The following is a 19,791-nucleotide window of genomic DNA, read 5'->3' on the forward strand; positions in this document are numbered from 1 at the left end:
GGGAAGGGGATTACACAATCCAGGAGGCAGGGATCATGGGAGTTACTTTAGAGTCTGTCTGCTGCACCATTCTAGTCCCAATACCTGATACCCAGTAAGCCAGACTTAGTAAATATTATTTTTTAAACAAAAGCTTACCAAGCTCTTATTCTGAGTCAGAAACTGCTCTAAGCACTTTAAAAATCTTAATCCCCACAGCAACCCTAGTAGGTAGGTCCTATCATTATCCCCATTTTACAGATGGGGGGATGAGGGACAGAGACGTCAATTAATTCAAGGTCATTCAGCTAAGTATTGCATAGTCAGCACTTAAACTCATGCTCTCTGGCTTCAGAGTCCATATTCTTACCTATTATGCTAAGCGGCCAAAAACAAAGTGAATGAATAAATGAGTGCTGTTGAGAGGTACAGGAAATAATTAGCCAGCAGCTCTGAGAACCAAGTAAGTTTTGAAACTGCATTTTGTATTTCACTTGTGATGCTAAGCCAGTTGGCACTATCAGAGAATTTTATTGCGAGTTTAGGTCTTTTTTCTATTAATATTAAGTAACACAGGCCAAGTGGAGAGGTGGAGCCTGGAAAAAAAAAATGTGTGGAACTCCTTGCTATGCCTGAGATTTCTCGGAGGTGACATGCCATTTTTATCTTTTCCTTATTTAAAGATATTACCTGGAAAATATAAAGTAAATTTCAGCCATAGTAGATTCATAAGGAAGGAATAGGTGACTAGGAGATATCTCCAACAATAAAAACTTATGCTGTACCTTGGTTTGTCATTCATATTGAGTTGAGAGGCATAAGAGAACAATGATCAGATAGGTGGTGAGACAGGTTTAGAACAAAATATGTTGCAGCTCTGGTTTCAGTGCTGGCCAGATGCCATTCTAGGCTAAGTTTCTAAGGAATTTTCCCTGGGGACAGCCCCCCTGTGCTTTAGAAATATCCAGCTAAGTGGCCTCCCAAGAGGGTGCCTTAAATATTTGACCCAGGACTCAGAATGGTAGATAGCCTTTTAGCTTGAAGAGAAGAAAATATACTCGAAACATTTATTATGGTGGTTGAGGTTTTTAATGACTGGATTATTTTCCCACTCATTAAATCAGAAAAAAACCAGAAAAACCCTGTTATACAGTGATAGGCTTCTAATCTTGGTTCTGCTTCTTAATTATCTATTCTATCCTTCGATAAGTCACTTAACTTTAGGGGGGTTTTGTTTCCTTTTCTATTAATTAAGGGAGATGGACCAGACAATCTCTGGCTAACAGCACTGGAATGGAATTTAAAGTCCACTCTCCCACACCATAACAGCCTACTCTATTTGGAGTCCTGAGGCTGTGTATCTCTGTAATTATTACACACAGCACTCATCTACTCTCTCCCTGGTTCATTTCTTCCTGTTATTTATTTACTTCCTAGATTATAGTCAGTTTAGAGGGGCTGTACTTTGAGTAAATAAATAAATATATATATATATATATATATATATATATATAAAAAACAGGGTGTATTCGTTATTTCACAATATTTCAAAACACAGCCTGAGTTACAGAAAATTTAGAGTGGGAGGAGTGATGAGGTATTAAGTTAGGATGACTCAAGTCCTAGGAAAATATCAACAGGAAAGTCAAAGCTGTAATTCCTCCACCACTCATCTGTTTGTCTCTTGGAAATAGTGATCTCATGAAATACTCATGCTTGGCTTCGAACCGAGCCTTGAGCTAAGCCAGACGCTCCTGGTGATCTGATGAACTGCTGGGAAATAACCTGGGTCCTTTAGGTGTTCAGGGGCCTAGCTGAGGCCATCACATTCAGGACAGTGAAGGGAAGACTCCTGGTGTGTGCTCACTAATACCAGCCCACTGTTTGAAAAGTCTGTGTGGATCCTCACTGGTTGTACTACAAAAGGAAGTGTGGACAGACTGGCACATATCCGATACAACTTCAGGGAAAAACAAGCAAGCAAGTAGCCTCTTTACTTGTTAAGTAACATACCTGCTTTTCTGAAGTTAAAAAATATATATTCTCTTAATTGTAACATAATTTTCACTTTAGTAAATTTAGAAAACGCCCCAAAGTCACCGGAATCCCATTGTCCCTAAAAGACAAAACATAAGATCTTCTTTGGTATACACTTCCGAATTTTTGAATGTGTTTGATAATAGCCCATTTAAAAAACCTTTCTTGGGGCTTCCCTGGTGGCGCAGTGGTTGAGAGTCTACCTGCCGATGCAGGGGACACGGGTTCGTGCCCCGGTCCGGGAGGATCCCACATGCAGCGGAGCGGCTGGGCCCGTGAGCCATGGCCGCTGAGCCTGCGCATCCGGAGCCTGTGCTCCGCAGCGAGAGAGGCCGCAGCAGTGAGAGGCCAGCGTACCGCAATAAAAACAACAAAAAAAATACCTTTCTTGGAATCCCAACATGATTCTGTATTTTTAATAGAGGACCACTCCAGGAATCCCAACATGATTCTGTATTTTTAATAGAGGACCACTCCAGGAATCCCAACATGATTCTGTATTTTTAATAGAGGACCACTCCATTTCCCTTATTTTATTTTTCTTTCCTTCTCTTATTTATTCACCTAACACTTATTGAATAATTGCTGTGTGCTAGGTCCCTTCTCTTTTAATTCTCTTTCCGACTTTGTAAGATATATTGCATGTATTGTTATCTCTATTTTGTAGATAAGGAAACGGAAGTTCAGTGAATTAGGGTGATCCTTCCTAATCTCACAGCTTCTATCTACCTATTATCTCATCTATCTAATCTATCTTACCTATCTATCTAACTGATGAAAGTATTATCTATTTTTCTTTTAAAGCCAAGCTGGGATCATACACATACTACCCAAAATACATACCCTTTGGTAAATATTCCCTTTTCGATGCTTCTGATTTCACAGTTTATTTAGTACCAACCCTACTAGATCTCTTGCTAAGTTCTCTGAGTACAGATTCCTTGGTTTCTTTTGCTAAGGAGGCATCAGGTGTTGCCAGTGTGAAAACAAATAACTGGCTCATAGAAGCCTCATTATTAAGGCTGAGGATCAAGGGGTGGCGTTCTTAAAGAGTGAGGCTTCTCACCTCCTGGCTCTCTCTCAAACCCTATTGGCCTATCCTTTTAAGAAATTTCTTTATTTTATTCTCTCCCTCCTCTGAGCTCTGAAATCCTTCATTTGTGCATTCACTGTGGCACTTATGGCCCCTTGGCTTGAAAAAGGAACATCTCCGGCACGTTTATATAGTCCCTGGGGACCCAGACCCTAGCTTGTGATTCCCCGTGGTATCTATCACAAGGACGGGCACAGAACAACCCAATAAACATATATTGAAAAAACATCTATTTGTTCTTTTTTTTTTTTTTTGCGGTACGCGGGCCTCTCCCGTTGCGGAGCACAGGCTCCGGACGCGCAGGCTCAGCGGCCATGGCTCACGGGCCCAGCCGCTCCGCGGCATGTGGGATCTTCCCAAACCGGGGCACGAACCCGTGTCCCCTGCATCGGCAGGCGGACTCTCAACCACTGCGCCACCAGGGAAGCCCCTATTTGTTCTTGCTTGAATACTGAAAAATGTGCCCGTGGAACATTTGGAATCCAGAGATTCCAAGCCATTCCCCACTCTGCACAACACGTTTCCATACTCCTCATCTAAGCCTCACTGTTTTCAACTGGAAGGTTGAGAATTAGAGAAAAACACTTTCCTAGCATTATTCCTGTCCTAAGGGAGCACAGCTGTCACCCAAAACAGCACTGTGTGGCATTTACAGCTTCCCAGGTGATGAGGCTTTCCGACCCGGTGATTGAGGGCATGTGACAGGGGACAGGCAAACGATTCTGTTGACTGACTCTCGGTCGGTCCTTCCCTCCAGAGCTGTATGCTCCGTGGGTTAAAGATTTTCTTTTTTTGTTTGGACTGATAGTGAAGAACTCCACCATTAGTTGTATTCGAATTTTTTGAACTTGACAATTTTTATATAATTTCAACCTTAAGAGAAACTGTCGAGCAGTATAAAGACGTTCCATATACCCATTACCCAAATTCACTAATTGCTAGCATTTTCCCCCAAATATGCATTTCTATCACATATACACACATATGTATGCCAATTTCTGTACTGGGATTAATAATCATGAATTCATGCTAACTTCAATTCCAATCTATACTAAAGAGGTAATTCTAGCCTCTCTGCCTTTCCATATGTGTAATTTTCTTCTCCACAAGTAACTTCTCTCTCATTATCTTCAATATATTTAGTCATTTGCTCACCCCCACGATACAAACAAAATAGTTTCAGAATTGCTAACCCACACCGTGAAAAGCCAACCTACTAACTAGAGTTTAACACTTGTTTACAATTCATTTTGTCTTTAGATTAAGGGTAGAAAGTTAAACTACTGTGCCCACAGGTATATTAGTATGTCAAAAATCACCAAATTGTCTGTTTTAAATATCTGTAGTCTATTTTAAGACAACCTCAATAAAGCTGTGAAACAATACTGTCTTCAAAAGTTACTGGCGGGCTTCCCTGGCAGCGCAATGGTTGAGAGTCCGCCTGCCGATGCAGGGGACACGGGTTCGTGCCCCGGTCCGGGCCGGGAAGATGGAGCGGCTGGGCCCGTGAGCCATGGCCGCTGAGCCTGCGCGTCCGGAGCCTGTGCTCTGCAACAGGAGAGGCCATGACAGTGAGATGCCCGTGTACTGCAAAAAAAAAAAAAAAAAAAAAAAAAAAAAAAAAGTTACTGGGTTAATTCCCCTAAGGAACCTTCTTAAAAAGTTATGTTATTTAAGATACAATTAGGTTGATTTGTTTCTGTTTGGTTTCTGTTTCAGGGTTCAACCTCCCTCTTTGTTATTTTTATTTCGTTTTTTGAATATGTAAAGCATTAACAGGGTTCCAAAAGTCAAAACTATACAGAAAGTTGTATTTAAAAAAGTGTGACTTCCTTCCCCATTCCTCCACTTGATTCCTATCCACCCCCTGCAGGTAACTAATCTTATTGGTTTCTGGTTTGTCTTTACTGCTTTGTTTTGTTTCCAAAAATAAGTAGACGTGTGTACATTTTATTTCCCTTTCTTTCATTATGTATACTTGTTTGCACTTTGCTTTTTTTCCCACATACCAATGTCCTGAAAGTCACCCCTTTTCAGTTAGTATCAGTCTCTCGTTTTGTTTTTCGTAGTATTCCATGTAGCTATGTAGTATTCCATATTTTCTTCTACTACCTGTATGATTTCATACTTTACTCTTAGATCTCTGTGTTTGGAGTTTATTCTTACGAATGGTGTGAAGTATGGATCTAGTTTCATCTTTTTCCAAGTGGCTACCTAGTTGTCCCATTTACTCAAAAGTCCAGTGGTTTGAGATGCCACCTTTATGATATAGTACTTGGGCCTATTTTGTACTGTCTTATCTATTCCATTTGACTGTCTATTCACAATTGTTCACATTGTTCCCATCTATTCACAATCTACCACATTGTTTTAATTATAGATATTTCATAGAATATTTTAGTATCTGGTAGGTAGGCTTCTTATTGTAGTTTTTTTTTTTTTCAGTGTTTTCCTTTCATGTTTCTTTTTCCATGAGCACTTTGGTATCAGCTTGTCTAGTTTATACATTTATAATATAACATGGAGTGTAATTTATACATTAACAAGGGGTGTTTTTCCTTTTATCACATATCTTTGTGGCTTTTGTGTAGGAATGTTTTACAGCTTTCTTTATACAGGTTTTGCACATTTTGTGTTACATTTAGTTTCCTTTGTTGTTATCATAAATGGGATTTTCCTCTATTATCATGTCTTCTAACTAGTTGTTTGTGTATATGAAAACGATTGACTTCTATCTGTTCATTTTATAGGCTTACTGAAATCTTTTATGGTTTAGTCTTATCATTTGATTCTCATAGTTTGAGTTAATCTTATTGATTTTCTAGAGTTTTCCAGGTACTCTCATGTCATTTGAAATTCAAAGTAGTTCTGCTTATTCTTTTCTAATTCTTAAGTTTCTTACAATTCCTCTTAATTGCATTAGAAGAGATCTTCAGTGTATTGTTAAATAATCATGGATAGTGAGCATCCTTGCCTTCTCTGCCATTATTTTTTATTTTTAAATTTAATTTTATTAATTTTTTCCATCCCACGTGCCATGCAGGGTCTTAGTTCCCCAACCAGGGATCAAACCCACACCCCCTGCAGAGGAAGCACCAAGTCTTAACCACTCGACTGCCAGGGAAGTCACTGCCGTTAGTTTTAAAAAGACTATGTATATAAAAAATATTTTAAAAGACAGAAATAACTCTTTAGGTAAGACGTTTCTGGATATTTATCTGGTAAGATGAGATTATGGCCCTTTTCATGCCTAGAAACTAGAAAAATAGGTAAAAGTAAAAATTTGATTTTATAATAGTTCGTTGAAAACACTTGTGTTGGGCTCAGTTCTTCCTTTTTTCTTTAATGAACTCTTTAATAGTGATTTTTCTCTTTATTCATTCATTCATCTAAGATTTATAGAATGCCTATAATACTCCAGACACTATTACAGAGTCTTTATCTTTTAATTTTTACTACACCCATGTGAGTTAGGTATTATCCTCATTTTATAAAGGAAGAAATCAGGGTTGAACTGTGATTTTGAATCTGGTCTCCTAGGTCAAATTTTTCTAAATTCTCATATATTTCTTCCTCAGGGAGTAGACATGTAGATGAGTGACACTCAGTATATTTTTAGAAAGCAATTGTCTTACATTCTCTTCCCTTCCTTAAAGGTCACAAAGCTGTATTATTGTGGGGAGGCTTCTAGGTCTCTTCAAGTGGGACCTCAGCAACATTAATGGGAGTAATTTTGTTTTTAGTTATCATGAAAGGTTTGAGAGAAATGTTCTTTATAGTATCAGGGATCCAAACAACAAAAGGTTTTCCAGATGATGGTAAGTATATCAAGGTATTCAGGACCTAGAACAGTGCCTGACATAGCATAAGCACTCACATAAAAACAATTACAATTTATTTTTTACTCTGTTCTACATTCTGTTCTTGTACTGACTGGTTTAATCCTCACAACACCCCTAAGGGGCATATTTATTATTTTCTGTATTTTATAGATGAGGAAACTGATGTAGAAAAGTTAACTTGCTAAAGATTCCAAGCAATGAAGAAGCTGGAATTCTGCAGATCTCATGTTCATAACCACTACAACTATAAATCTTTCAAACAAATGGATGACATTCTGTGATCATGAAAGATACTGTTCAACCTCCTGAATGTATAACTACCAGCATTTCTCATCCAGGGTAAATTTTTCTGTTACTTAATGCAGTGGATGATTTTGAAATTGATAAAGAAAATTAAAAGGCTTTTGCACTCAAGAATGTAGAAGAAAGGCACCGAGATGCCTGAATTTCTTTGTCAGATATTTTGTTAAATCTAGATGTTTTGGTATTTCAACATTTTGGACTTCTTGCAGAAACCGTGCCAAGTGCCACGCGTAAACACAGCTTTTAAAGGCACAGTGCCGAGCACATAATCACATGTGCACATCCACACAAGGTTATATGGTATACAGGCAATTATAAACAGTCGCACCTCAACGGCCTTGGAGGTCAACCAGTCCAAAGACACTTTTCATGTCATATACTGAGGCCCAGGGAGGTTAAGACCGCAGTCACACAAAGCTGACATCGGGCGCGCGCTTTTCATTTTCTCAGGTTACCTAATACATTTGCTTGTATTTCCTCTCTTGGTTTGTTTTTTTTTGGGGGGTGCCCATTTGTGCAAAGGTAAATGGGTCTGGCTTCACGTGCTTGCGACCCCAAACACCATAAAACAGAAAGACGGTCAGGGCCCTGACTACCTGGCCAACTTGAGACGAACTAGTAGCGCAAGGTCAGAGAGCGCGCCAGGCCCGCCTCTGGGGTTCTGCGCTGAGACGTCGGCCGCCGCGCTTTCGCAACCCTCCGAGTGGGTGGTCGGACATACGCCACCCGGATGACACAGCTCCCAGTCCAGCTCCGCGGTCCGTTTTGGGAAAAGGCGGGCGCCCCGAGCCGTGGGGCCAGAGGGAAGACTAGGAAGCCGCAGGAGGGCACCTCGAGGAACAACAGAGTGACGTCATGGATCTTACTGCCTAATCGTGGTACCTCTGCTGGGCTCGGAACTCGCCCCACCCAGCGAACGCAAAGGACACCCCTCCCATCCGCGAAGACGCTGGGGGGCGTAGCCACCTACTGACAGGACCCTCGTGCAGTCACCATTGGACTGAAGAATGAGTGACGCGAGAGGCCCCGCCCCACCCCCGCCCTGCTCCTTCGCGGCGCCCCTCTCCGCTCCCGCCTCGTAGCTTGTGCTGTGGGCGCTGACGTGTCTGGGCGGGTGGTTGCGACTCCTCCCCGCGCGGGCAGCCACTCGTCGCGGCGACGGAGGGGCGGGGTGGCCGAGGCCGGCGCTACCCCTGGCCCCAGCTCCCGGCACGCCCCGCCGCCCCGGCCCCCCGGATGAGGTTATATATTCGGAGCGGGCGCTGGACGCCGATGAGTGGCCGAGCCGAAGGAGCTGGAGCTGGGCGGAGCTGTGGTCGCGCCGAGAGGTGAGGGGCTCCCAGCTCAGTCGCTGTCTACTCTTGCCACCCTGGAGGAGACGGCGGGACTCGGGACCCGGGGCGGGTGGGGTCCTGGTGCCGCCACGCACACGCTTCCACGGCCACGCGCGCGACGTGGACACGCGGCGCATGTACGTGCAAAGAGCCAGCAACCTGGCACACGCCGAGGAGCGCGCTACCCACCCACACTGCTCCCGTGTGGCCCGCTGCGCTTCTCAGCCTCGGCGACCCCGCTGGGAGTGCTGGCATGAGGGCGCCCACATGGGCAGTGTCTGCAATCAGGGGTTTGTCAAGCGGTTGGGAGTGGAGCCTCGCCTGGACCTGGGATGGGGTCCTTGAGGTTCTCAGGCTAGGGCCTTGTGGACAGTTATGCCAAGCTTGGGGAGCCTACTGTGGGGAGAATCGTTGGAACTGTGCGGTGGGAGTGAGTTGGGCTGTCCTGAGTATATGAGGAAAAGACTCTGAAAGCGTTGATGGTAAGGATTGGAGATGCTTGTGTGGGCCATGAGAGTGGGACAAAACCTACTTGCCACTTTCGTTTTGTTTTAATACTGGTGATGGAAGAGGGTTGAAATTTCTGGCTTTCCCCTGGCTTGGCCAAGCAGAAACATGGAATTGGAGGGTTCAGAGCACACATGAGCTGTATGGCTTCCCGAAGATTTTGTTAAGTTTGGCCTGACCCTATGCTATATTTATTTGTACATGGTTTATGAAATCTGAAATCAGGGAATAGTGATTATGATAATGTGTGTATGTTATTATGTAGTGCCTTTAGTTTAAGGGCTTTTTGGAAATTAACTAGGTGTGGACCGAAGGCAGTTTCTGTTCCTTCACTGTTATTGAGTTGCCTCACTTAGCTTGGGCTAAAAAAGACTTAATAGGCTATGCTGTGAAGCATTTAAAGGATTCAATGGTTATGCCTCCTCCATGACTATTTTTCAAACGCTCTAAGAGGTTACTTATCAATTTGGGGGACATAACATAGCCGTAGAGATAGAGGTAGGAAGGAGACCAGAAAAAGAGGGAGAAATACTAAATATCTTTTAAACTGGAATTTAAATTCTAATAAAGTTATATTTGATAATTGTGGACTACTGCCAAATATGTCATTGTTTTAATGCACATGCATTGCTATGGGCATGTAGCAAGTTCTGTCATAATTTCTAGATCTTCAACTTTTTCAGACTTTGGTTGTCAAAGTAAAAATCCTTGTCTAATTCTCTTATTCACTACTGCTTACCATTACACACACGCACACACCTCATCAGAATTAATGGAGAAAATAATACTATTTTTGTGGCATGGAGGTGGTTATATCTGGTTCATCCTGTAAAGTTCCTCTCCTACTTGTCCTGTACATTTTCTTCCTTTCTCCATTCTGTTGGCTTATGAACTCAGTTTTGCAAAGTGAGTCAGGTATAAGAAAATCAACTGTGTCTGTATTTTTGAATAAAGTACAAGTCACCTGTTTCTCTTTCTCTTGCCACCCCTCTCTTTTACACCCATACACACATGCACATACACACGCACATGGAGATAACAGAGTCTTTCTCCTGAGGGTCAGTATAGCATGATGGTTAAGAGCATGAATTTAGGAGTCAGGCTGTTAGGGTTTGAATCCTAGCTCTGTCACTTTACTGGTTTTGGACCTTGAGCACGTTATCTCTGTGGCTCAATTTCTTCCTCTGTAAAGTAATCCCAATAACAGCACCTTAGAGTTGTTTTGAGGATTAGCAACGATCTATAAAGCAATAAGAATCGTGCTGCCATATATATATATGTTAGTGTTCGTTGTTATTGCCCCTTCAAGGGACCCACAGATGTAGGTTCTCTTAACCTGAGTTTGTAAATGGTGTTTGATCTTTAATAGTCCTCATGAGGTAGAGAGTATTATTAATCCCACTTTACAGATGGGGAAACGGAGGCATAGGGAAATTAAGTAATTCAGCTGAACTCCAGAATTTTGCTCTCAACTACCTTGTATATTGCCTTTTACTATTCTTACAGGAGAAGATACTTGCTTTTCCTTTGGTACCAACTTTTCCTCTGTCCTTTATATCTAAGCTAAGCAATTATAATGCAGTGATGATTCTTTACAGTGTGTCTCAAATTTATCCCTTTCACTTTTATTTCCACTGCAGCAAATCTGGTCACTCTTTGGTTTTTCACACCTGCAATTGTCTTTTAACTTGTTTTCCTGCTTCTAGTTGTCCCTCCTTACAGTCTGTTTTGTGCCATGCTCTTTTCTCTCATCTCTCTAAAGCATGGTGGAACGGCCCTGTTTAGTAATCTGTGTTGGCTTCCTATTACCTACTCTGGTCTAAATTCCTTTGCTTAGTTTTCAAGGCTCTTCATGGATTAGCCCTAACTTACATCATTTCCCATCATTCTACATAAAACTTCAACTTTCTTACTGCTCTCCATCCTACACATGTTTACTTATCGTGGCCACCAGGCTCTGCTTGTTTCCTAATCTTGTCTATATAATCTGTTCAACCCTTGAGACAGACACAGCTAGATCATACTTCCTTTGTGAACTCTTTCGGGACAAGCCTGTCTTCTCTTGCATTTATCTGTATTAGCTGAGTAGATTAAATATTTCCTCATTTTCCTATTTTTTATTACTATTAACATTTGGCTGGATTATCATGGAATGCTCTTAAAAAGCATCTCTTTATCACTTGATTGTTATGTGTGTATTGCTTGTCCTTTAGGGCTCAATTCTTTTTTTAAAATTAAATTAAATTTATTTTTTATACAGCAGGTTCTTATTAGTTATCTATTTTATACATATTAGTGTATACATGTCAATCCCAATCTCCTAGTTCATCCCATCGCCACCCACCACATTCCCCCCTTGGTGTCCATACGTTTGCTCACTACATCTGTGTCTCTATTTCTGCCATGCAAACTGGTTCATCTGTACCATTTTTCTGGATTCCACACATACACTTAATATACCATATTTGTTTTTCTCTTTCTTACTTACTTCACTCTGTATGACAGTCACTAGATCCATCCATGTCTCTAGAAATGACCCAGTTTCGTTCCTTTTTATGGCTGAGTAATACTCCATTGTATATATGTACCAAATCTTCTTTATCCATTCATCTTTCAATGGGCATTTAGGTTGCTTCCATGACCTGGCTATTGTAAATAGTGCTGCAATGAACATTGGGGTGCATGTGTCTTTTTGAATTATGGTTTTCTCTGGGTATATGCCCAGTAGTGGGATTGCTGGGTCGTATGGTAGTTCTATTTGTAGTTTTTTAAGGAACCTCCATACTGTTCTCCATAGCGGCTGTATCAATTTACATTCCCACCAGCAGTGCAAGAGGGTTCCCTTTTCTCCACACCCTCTCCAGCATTTGTTGTTTGTAGATTTTCTGATGATGCCCATTCTAACTGGTGTGAGGTGATACCTCATTGTAGTTTTGATTTGCATTTCTCTAATAATTAGTGATGTTGAGCACCTTTTAATGTGCTTCTTGGCCATCTGTATGTCTTTTTTGGAGAAATGTCTATTTAGGTCTCCTGCCCATTTTTTGGTTGGGTTGTTTTTTTAATATTGAGCTGCTTGAGCTGTTTACATATTTTGAAGATTAATCCTTTGTCCGTTGATTCGTTTGCAAATATTTTCTCCCATTCTGAGGGTTGTCTTTTCGTCTTGTTTGTAGTTTCCTTTGCTTTGCAAAAGCTTTTAAGTTTCATTAGGTCCCATTTATTTATTTCTGTTTTTATTTCCATTACTCTCGGAGGTGGATCAAAAAAGATCTTGCTGTGATTTATGTCAGAGTGTTCTGCCTATGTTTTCCTCTAAGAGTTTTATAGTGTCCAGTCTTACATTTAGGTCTCTAATCCATTTTGAGTTTATTTTTGTGTATGGTGTTAGGGAGTGTTCTGATTTCATTCTTTTACATGTAGCTGTCCATTTTTCCCAGCACCACTTATTGAAGAGACTGTCTTTTTTCCATTGTATATCCTTGCCTCCTTTATCATAGATTAGTTGACCATAGTGTGTGGGTTTATCTCTGGGCTTCCTATCCTGTTTCATTGATCTATATTTCTGTTTTTGTGCCAGTACCATATTGTCTTGATTACTGTAGCTTTGTAGTATAGTCTGAAGTCAAGGAGCCTGATTCCTCCAGCTCCATTTTTTTTCCCTCAAGACTGCTTTGGCTATTCATAATCTTTTGTGTCTCCATACAAATTTAAGATTTTTTTGTTCTAGTTCTGTAAAAAATGCCAGTGGTAATTTGATAGGGATTGCATTGAATCTACAGATTGCTTTGGGTAGTATAGTCATTTTCACAATATTGATTCTTCCAATCCAAGAACATGGTATATCTCTCCATCTGTTTGTGTCATCTTTGATTTCTTTCATCAGTGTATTATAGTTTTCTGAGTACAGGTTTTTACCTCCATAGGTAGGGTTATTCTTAGGTATTTTATTCTTTTCATTGCATGGTGAAATTAAGGATTGTTTCCTTAATTTCTCTTTCTGATCTTTTGTTGTTAGTGTATAGGAATGTAAGAGATTTCTGTGCATTAATTTTGTATCCTGCAACTTTACCAAATTCATTGATTAGCTCTAGTAATTTTCTGGTGGCATCTTTAGGATTCTCTATGTATAGTATCATGTCATCTACAAACAGTGACAGTTATACTTCTTCTTTTCCAATTTGTATTCCTTTTACTTCTTTTTCTTCTCTGATTGCTGTGACTAGGACTTCCAAAAGTATGTTGAATAATAGCGGCGAGAGTGGACATCCTTGTCTTGTTCCTGATCTTAGAGGAAATGCTTTCAGTTTTTCACCATGGAGAATGATGTTTGCTGTGGGTTTGTCGTATATGGCCTTTATGATGTTGAGGTAGGTTCCCTCTATGCCCACTTTCCGGAGACTTTTTATCATAAGTGGGTGTTGAATTTTGTCAAAAGCTTTTTCTGCATCTATTGAGATGATCATATGGTTTTTATTCTTCAGTTTGTTAATATGGTGTATCACAGTGATTGATTTGTGTGTATTGAAGAATCCTTGCATCCCTGGGATAAATCCTACTTGATCATGGTGTATGATCCTTTTAATGTGCTGTTGGATTCTGTTTGCTAGTATTTTGTTGAGGATTTTTGCATCTATATTCATCAGTGATATTGGTCTGTAATTTTCTTTTTTTTGCAGTATCTTTGTCTGGTTTTGGTATCAGGGTGATGGTGGCGTCATAGAATGAGTTTGGGAGTGTTCCTTCCTCCACAATTTTTTGGAAGAGTTTGAGAAGGATGGGTTTTAGCTCTTCTCTAAGTGTTTGATAGAATTCAACTGTGAAGCCATCTGGTCCTGGACTTTGTTTGTTGGAAGATTTTTAATCACAGTTTCAATTTCATTACTTGTGATTGGTCTGTTCATGTTTTCTATTTCTTCCTGGTTCAGTGTTGGAAGGTTATACCTTCCTAAGAATTTGTCCATTTCTTCCAGGTTGTCCATTTTATTGGCACAGAGTTGCTTGTAGTAGTCTCTTAGGATGCTTAGTATTTCTGCGGTGTACATTGTAACTTCTCCTTTTTCATATCTAATTTTATTGATTTGAGTCCTCTCCCTCTTTTTCTTGATGAGTCTAGCTAAAGGTGTATCAATTTTGTTTACCTTCTCAAAGAACCATCTTTTAGTGTTATTGATCTTTGCTATTGTTTTCTTTGTTTCTGTTTCATTTATTTCTGCTCTGATCTTTATGATTTCTTTCCTTCTGCTAACTTCAGGTTTTGTTTATTCTTCTTTCTCTAGTTCCTTTAGGTGTAAGGTTAGATTATTTATTTGAGATTTTTCTTGTTTCTTGAGGTAGGATTGTATTGCTATAAACTTCCTTCTTAGAACTGCTTTTGCTGCATCCCATATGTTATAGGTCTTCATGTTGTCATTGTAAGTTGTCTCTAGGTATTTTTTGATTTCCTCTTTGATTTCTTCAGTGATCTCTTGGTTTTTTAGTAGTGTACTGTTTAGCCTCCATGTATTTGTGTTTTTTATAGCTTTTTTCTGTAATTGATTTCTGATCTCATAGCGTTTTGGTCAGAAAAGACGCTTGATATTTCAGTTTTCTTAAATTTTCCAAGGCTTGATTTGTGACCTAAGATGTGATCTATCCTCGAGAATGTTCCATGTGCACTTGAGAAGAAAGTGTATTCTGCCACTTTTGGGTGGAATGTCCTATAAATATAAATTAAATCTATCTGCTCTGTTGTGTCATTTAAAGCTTGTGTTTCCATATTAATTTTCTGTCTGGATGATCTGTCCATGGGTGTAAGTGAGGTGTTAAAGTCCCCTACTATTATTGTGTTACTGTCGATTTCCTCTTTTTTTTTTTTCGATTTCCTCTTTTATAGCTGGTAGCAGTTGCCTTATGTATTGAGGTGCTCCTGTGTTGGGTGCATATATATTTATAATTGTTATAGCTTCTTCTTGGTTTGATCCCTTGATCATTATATAGTGTCCTTGTCTCTTGTAACATTCTTTATTTTAAGGTCTATTTTATTTGATATGCGTATTGCTACTCCAGCTTTCTTTTGATTTCCATTTGCATGGAATATCTTTTTCCATCCCCTCACTTTCAGTCTGTATGTGTCCCTAGGTCTGAAGTGGGTCTCTTGTAGACAGCATATATATTGGTCTTTTTTTTTTATCCGTTCAGCGAGCTTGTGTCTTTCGGTTGGAGCATTTAATCCATTCACTTCTAAGGTAATTATCGACATGTATGTTCATATTACCATTTTCTTAATTGTTATGGGTTTGTTTTTGTAGGTCCTTTTCTTCTCATGTGTTTCCCACTTAGAGAAGTTCCTTTAGCATTTGTTGTAGAGGTGGTTTGGTGCTGCTGAATTCTCTTAGCTTTTGCTTGTCTGTAAAGCTTTTGATTTCTCCATTGAATCTGAATGAGATCCTTGCTGGGTAGCATAATCTTGGTTGTAGGTTCTTCCCTTTCATCACTTTAAATAAAAAGTGCCACTCCTTTCTGGCTTGTAGAGTTTCTGCTGAGAAATCAGCTGTTAACCTTATGGGAGTTAATTATATGTTATTTGGCGTTTTACCCTTGTTGCTTTCAATAATTTTTCTTTGTCTTTCACTTTTGTCAATTTGATTACTGTGTGTCTTGGCGTGTTTCTCCTGGGGTTTATTCTGCCTGGAACTCTTTGCATTTCCTGGACTTGTGTAGCTATTTCCTTTCCCATGTTAGGGAAGTTTTCTACTATAATCTCTTCAAATATTTTCTTGGGTCCTTTCCTTCTCTCTTCTCCTTCTGGGACCCCTATAATGCAAATGTTGTTGCGTTTAATGTTGTCCCAGAGGTCTCTTAGACTGTCTTCATTTCTTTTCATTCTTTTTTCTTTATACTGTTCCGCAGCAGTGAATTCCACCATTTTGTCTTACAGGTCACTTATCCGTTCTTCTTCCTCAGTTATGCTGCTATTGATTCCTTCTAGTGTATTTTTCATTTCAGTTATTGTGTTGTTCATCTCTGCTTGTTTGTTCTTTAATTCTTCTAGGACTTTGTTAAACATTTCTTGCATCTTCTCGATCTTTGCCTCCATTCTTTTTGTGAGGTCCTGTATCATCTTCACTATCATTATTCTGAATTCTTTTCCTGGAAGGTTGCCTATCTCCACTTCATTTAGGTGTTTTTCTGGGGTTTTATCTTGTTTCTTCATCTGGTACAATGTCCTCTGCCTTTTCATTTTGTCTGTCTTTCTGTGAATGTGGTTTTCCTTCCACAGGCTGCAGAATTGTAGTTCTTCTTGCTTCTGCTGTCTGCCCTGTGGTGGATGAGGCTATCTAAGAGGCTTGTCCAAGCTTCCTGATGGGAGAGACTGGTGGTGGGTAGAGCTGGGTGTTGCCCTGGTATGCAGAGCTCTGTAAAACTTTAATCTGCTTGTCTGCTGATGGGTGGGGCTGGGTTCCCTCCTTGTTGGTTGTTTGGCCTGAGAAGACCCAGCACTGGAGCCTACGAGTGGAGCTCTTTGGTGGGGCTAATGGCGGACTCTGGGAGGGCTCATGCCAAGGAGCACTTCCCAGAACTTCTGCTGCCAGTGTCCTTGTCCCTGTGGTGAGTCACAGCCACCCCCCACCTCTGCAGTAGACCCTCCAACACTAGCAGGTAGGTCCGGTTCAGTCTCCCGTGGGCTCACAGCTCTCTCCCCTGGGTTCCGATGTGCACACTACTTCATGTGTGCCCTCCAAGAGTGGAGTCTCCACTTCCCCGAATCCTGTCAAAGTCCCGCAATCAAATCCCACCAGCCTTCAAAGTCTGATTCTCTAGGAATTCCTCCTCATCTTGCCGACGCACAGTTTGGGAAGCCTGATATGGGGCTCAGAAACTTCACTTCATTGGGTGGACCTCTGTGATATAAGTGTTCTCCAGTTGGTGCGTTACCCACCCAGCGGCTATGGGATTTGACTTTATTGTGATTGCGCCCCTCCTACCATCTCATTGTGGTTTCTCCCCTGTCCTTGGATGTGAGGCATCTTTTTTGGTGAGTTCCAGTGTCCTCCTGTCAATGATTGTTCAGCAGTTGTGATTCTGGTGCTCTCGCAAGAGGGAGTGAGTGCACGTCCTTCTATTCCACCATCTTGAACCAATCTCCTAGGGCTCAATTCTTAGTAAAGACAGTGGACATATTTTATTGCTTCTTATGGAGGTTGCTCTTGAAATAAAATGTATTTTTTGTAATTATAGGGTTCCTGTCTTCTTGATATTGTTTGATTCTGAATTCTGTGTTTCTGTCCTTAGAGATAAAAGGAGAAGGGTTGAAATATTAAACAGTCAAGTGTTCTTTCAGTAGTAGCTTAGTGGTCAGAGGAGTAGTATAGAGGCAACTAAAGCCCTGGGATCAGACTGTCTGCATTCACACCCTAGCTCCACCAGTCAGACAGGTTGCTTTGCCTCTCTGTGCCTCATTCTCCTCAACTGTAAAGTGATGATAATAATAGTATTTATGTCATAGAGCTGTTGAAAATTACATGAGACCATGTAGGTAAAGTACTTGGTGCAGTGCCTGGTATATAAGAATAATTAGCATTGTCTTACAAGTTTGATCTCTTATGAGTATGATCATGATGGAAAGGCAGAATTTCCTTAACATCAAGGGTTTAAAATTTTTTTTTTACTTTTTATTTTATTAAGTTTTTTTTTTTTTGTCACACTGTGGGGCTTGCAGGATCTTACTTTCCCGACCAGGGATTGAACCCGGGCCCTGGCAGTGAAAGCGCTGAGTCCTAACCACTGGACCACAGGGAACTCCCAAGATTTTTTTTTTTAATGTACTTATTTTTTATTTTTATTTTTTTTGTGGTACGCGGGCCTCTCACTGTTGTGGCCTCTCCCATTGCGGAGCACAGGGTCCAGACGCGCAGGCTCAGTGGCCATGGCTCACGGGCCCAGCCGCTCTGCGGCACGTGGGATCTTCCTGGACTGGGGCATGAACCCGCGTCCCCTGCATCGGCAGGCGTACTCTCAACCACTGCACCACCAGGGAAGCCCTAATGTACTTATTTTTAGCAGGAAAAATCTCCTCAGGGTTTGAGGTTGGACTTTGACCTGCTTTTCATTTCTTTTCTCTTTCAGGTTTACAGGTGCAGAAATTACACCCCAGTTATCACAAAACTTGGCTACCAGAGCATTATGAATGTTAATGACCTCAAACTCAGGTTGTCCAAAGCTGGGCAAGAACACCTATTGCAATTCTGGAATGAGCTGGAAGAAGCCCAACAGATAGAACTTTTCGCAGAGCTCCAGGCCATGAACTTTGAGGAGCTGAACTTCTTCTTCCAAAAGGCCATTGAAGGATTTAACCATTCTTCCCAGCCAGAGAAAGTGGACTCACGGATGGAACCTGTCCCTCGAGAGGTGTTGGGCAGTGCTACCAGGGATCAAGATCAGCTGCAGGCCTGGGAAAGTGAAGGTACTGAGCATGGGAAGATTTGCTCTAAGGCTTATTATGAGATGTACTAAAACCATTAAAGTAACAATATTTTCACTTCCTTGAGAAGTGACAGACTGTGTGGCCAAGAGGCCGCAGTGGTTCCTGTTGCCAGTGTCTCCATTCTCTTTTCATTTCTGGTGCCTGATTCAAGGCTCTTCTCATTCAAGTCATAATTTGCCTCTAGTCTCTTTCCTTTCTCAGTGTCCATACTTCTATTAGATTTCCCTTCCCGAATTACAAACTGAATGGTTCAGTTTATGCTAGCTTACTCCAAAACCCTTCCCTAACACGGCCCCATCCAGTCTTGTCTCTTATGTTTCTCTTCACTCCTACCACCCCACACCTTTCAGCCGGACCCTGTAATTCACCTTTCTCTGAACATTCTAATATGCCTTTCCTGCCTTTGCTCGTGCTCATCCTTAGCTGGGTCTGGCCTTTACCCCTTCTCTATGTAGCTGGATCACCTTGTGACGCCACCCATCTCCTGGAGCTGTGCAGTGAGGTGGCTCTGCCACTTGGGAAACTAACACTCATTCTCCAAGGTTCACCACACATACTCTTTGATCTGTCGCCTTTTTGTCAGTGTCCCAGGTTGAAATTATTTGTCCATGCTCATCTTTCATTTTTCCTTATAATAAGGGTTGTTTATATCTATCTTCATCATTACATTGTAAACTTTTAAAGAGCAGCCCGCGTCCTAGGTGTCTACATATGTCACATAGCATTTAGAGCAGTGTTTGCAGTTATATGTTGGTCGATAAATGTTTGTTGAATTTCCCCAATGCTTTTTCCTCTGAAACATATCATAAAATCTGTCCCCATAACTAGTAATAATGAGTGCTTTTGACAATGGCAAAAAGCTAAAATTTAGCTTTTTTTGGTAGGGTTAAGAACTGTGGTTTTTATAATCTACTCCTTCTCCATAAGTAAAGGTGACTAAATATTGCAGGCCCTTGAGTGTTTGTACATGCTTCTTGTCAAATCTAGACCTCATTTCCTCAGCTGTAGAATGAACAGATTGGACTAATACTTTTTCCTTTTTAAAAAAACATTACTTTATCGCAAAAATAATATCAAAGTAACAGAAATACTGTAGAGAAATTGCCCATAACCTCATCAAATCTATGCTTTTATCTGTCCACATTGCCACCTAGTACTGGTTTATATACATATTTACTTTTATTGATATGATTTATAGTCTATATTTGCACCACACTATGGGTATTTTAT

The 19,791-nt window shown here is 40.8% G+C and overlaps 1 protein-coding gene across 9 annotated transcripts in view; it reads left to right on the forward strand.

The window, feature by feature from the left end:
• The window catches only part of UHMK1 (U2AF homology motif kinase 1), a 111,595-nt gene that overhangs the window by 63,642 nt on the left and 28,162 nt on the right, over window positions 1-19,791 (forward strand). For 3 of the 9 annotated variants that reach the window (XM_059037636.2, XM_059037641.2, XM_059037648.2), the window contains exon 8: window positions 18,204-18,540. In XM_059037636.2, the coding sequence (XP_058893619.1) occupies window positions 18,204-18,540 (337 nt within the window). Of the gene's footprint in view, window positions 1-7,909; window positions 8,583-8,733; window positions 9,071-18,203; window positions 18,541-19,791 lie in introns of those variants that run through there. The other 6 variants (XM_067040025.1, XM_059037659.2, XM_059037668.2 and 3 more) reach the window with 6 other exon arrangements.

This window comes from Kogia breviceps, chromosome 1 (genome assembly GCF_026419965.1).
Source record: "Kogia breviceps isolate mKogBre1 chromosome 1, mKogBre1 haplotype 1, whole genome shotgun sequence".
Classification (NCBI taxonomy): domain Eukaryota; kingdom Metazoa; phylum Chordata; class Mammalia; order Artiodactyla; family Physeteridae; genus Kogia; species Kogia breviceps.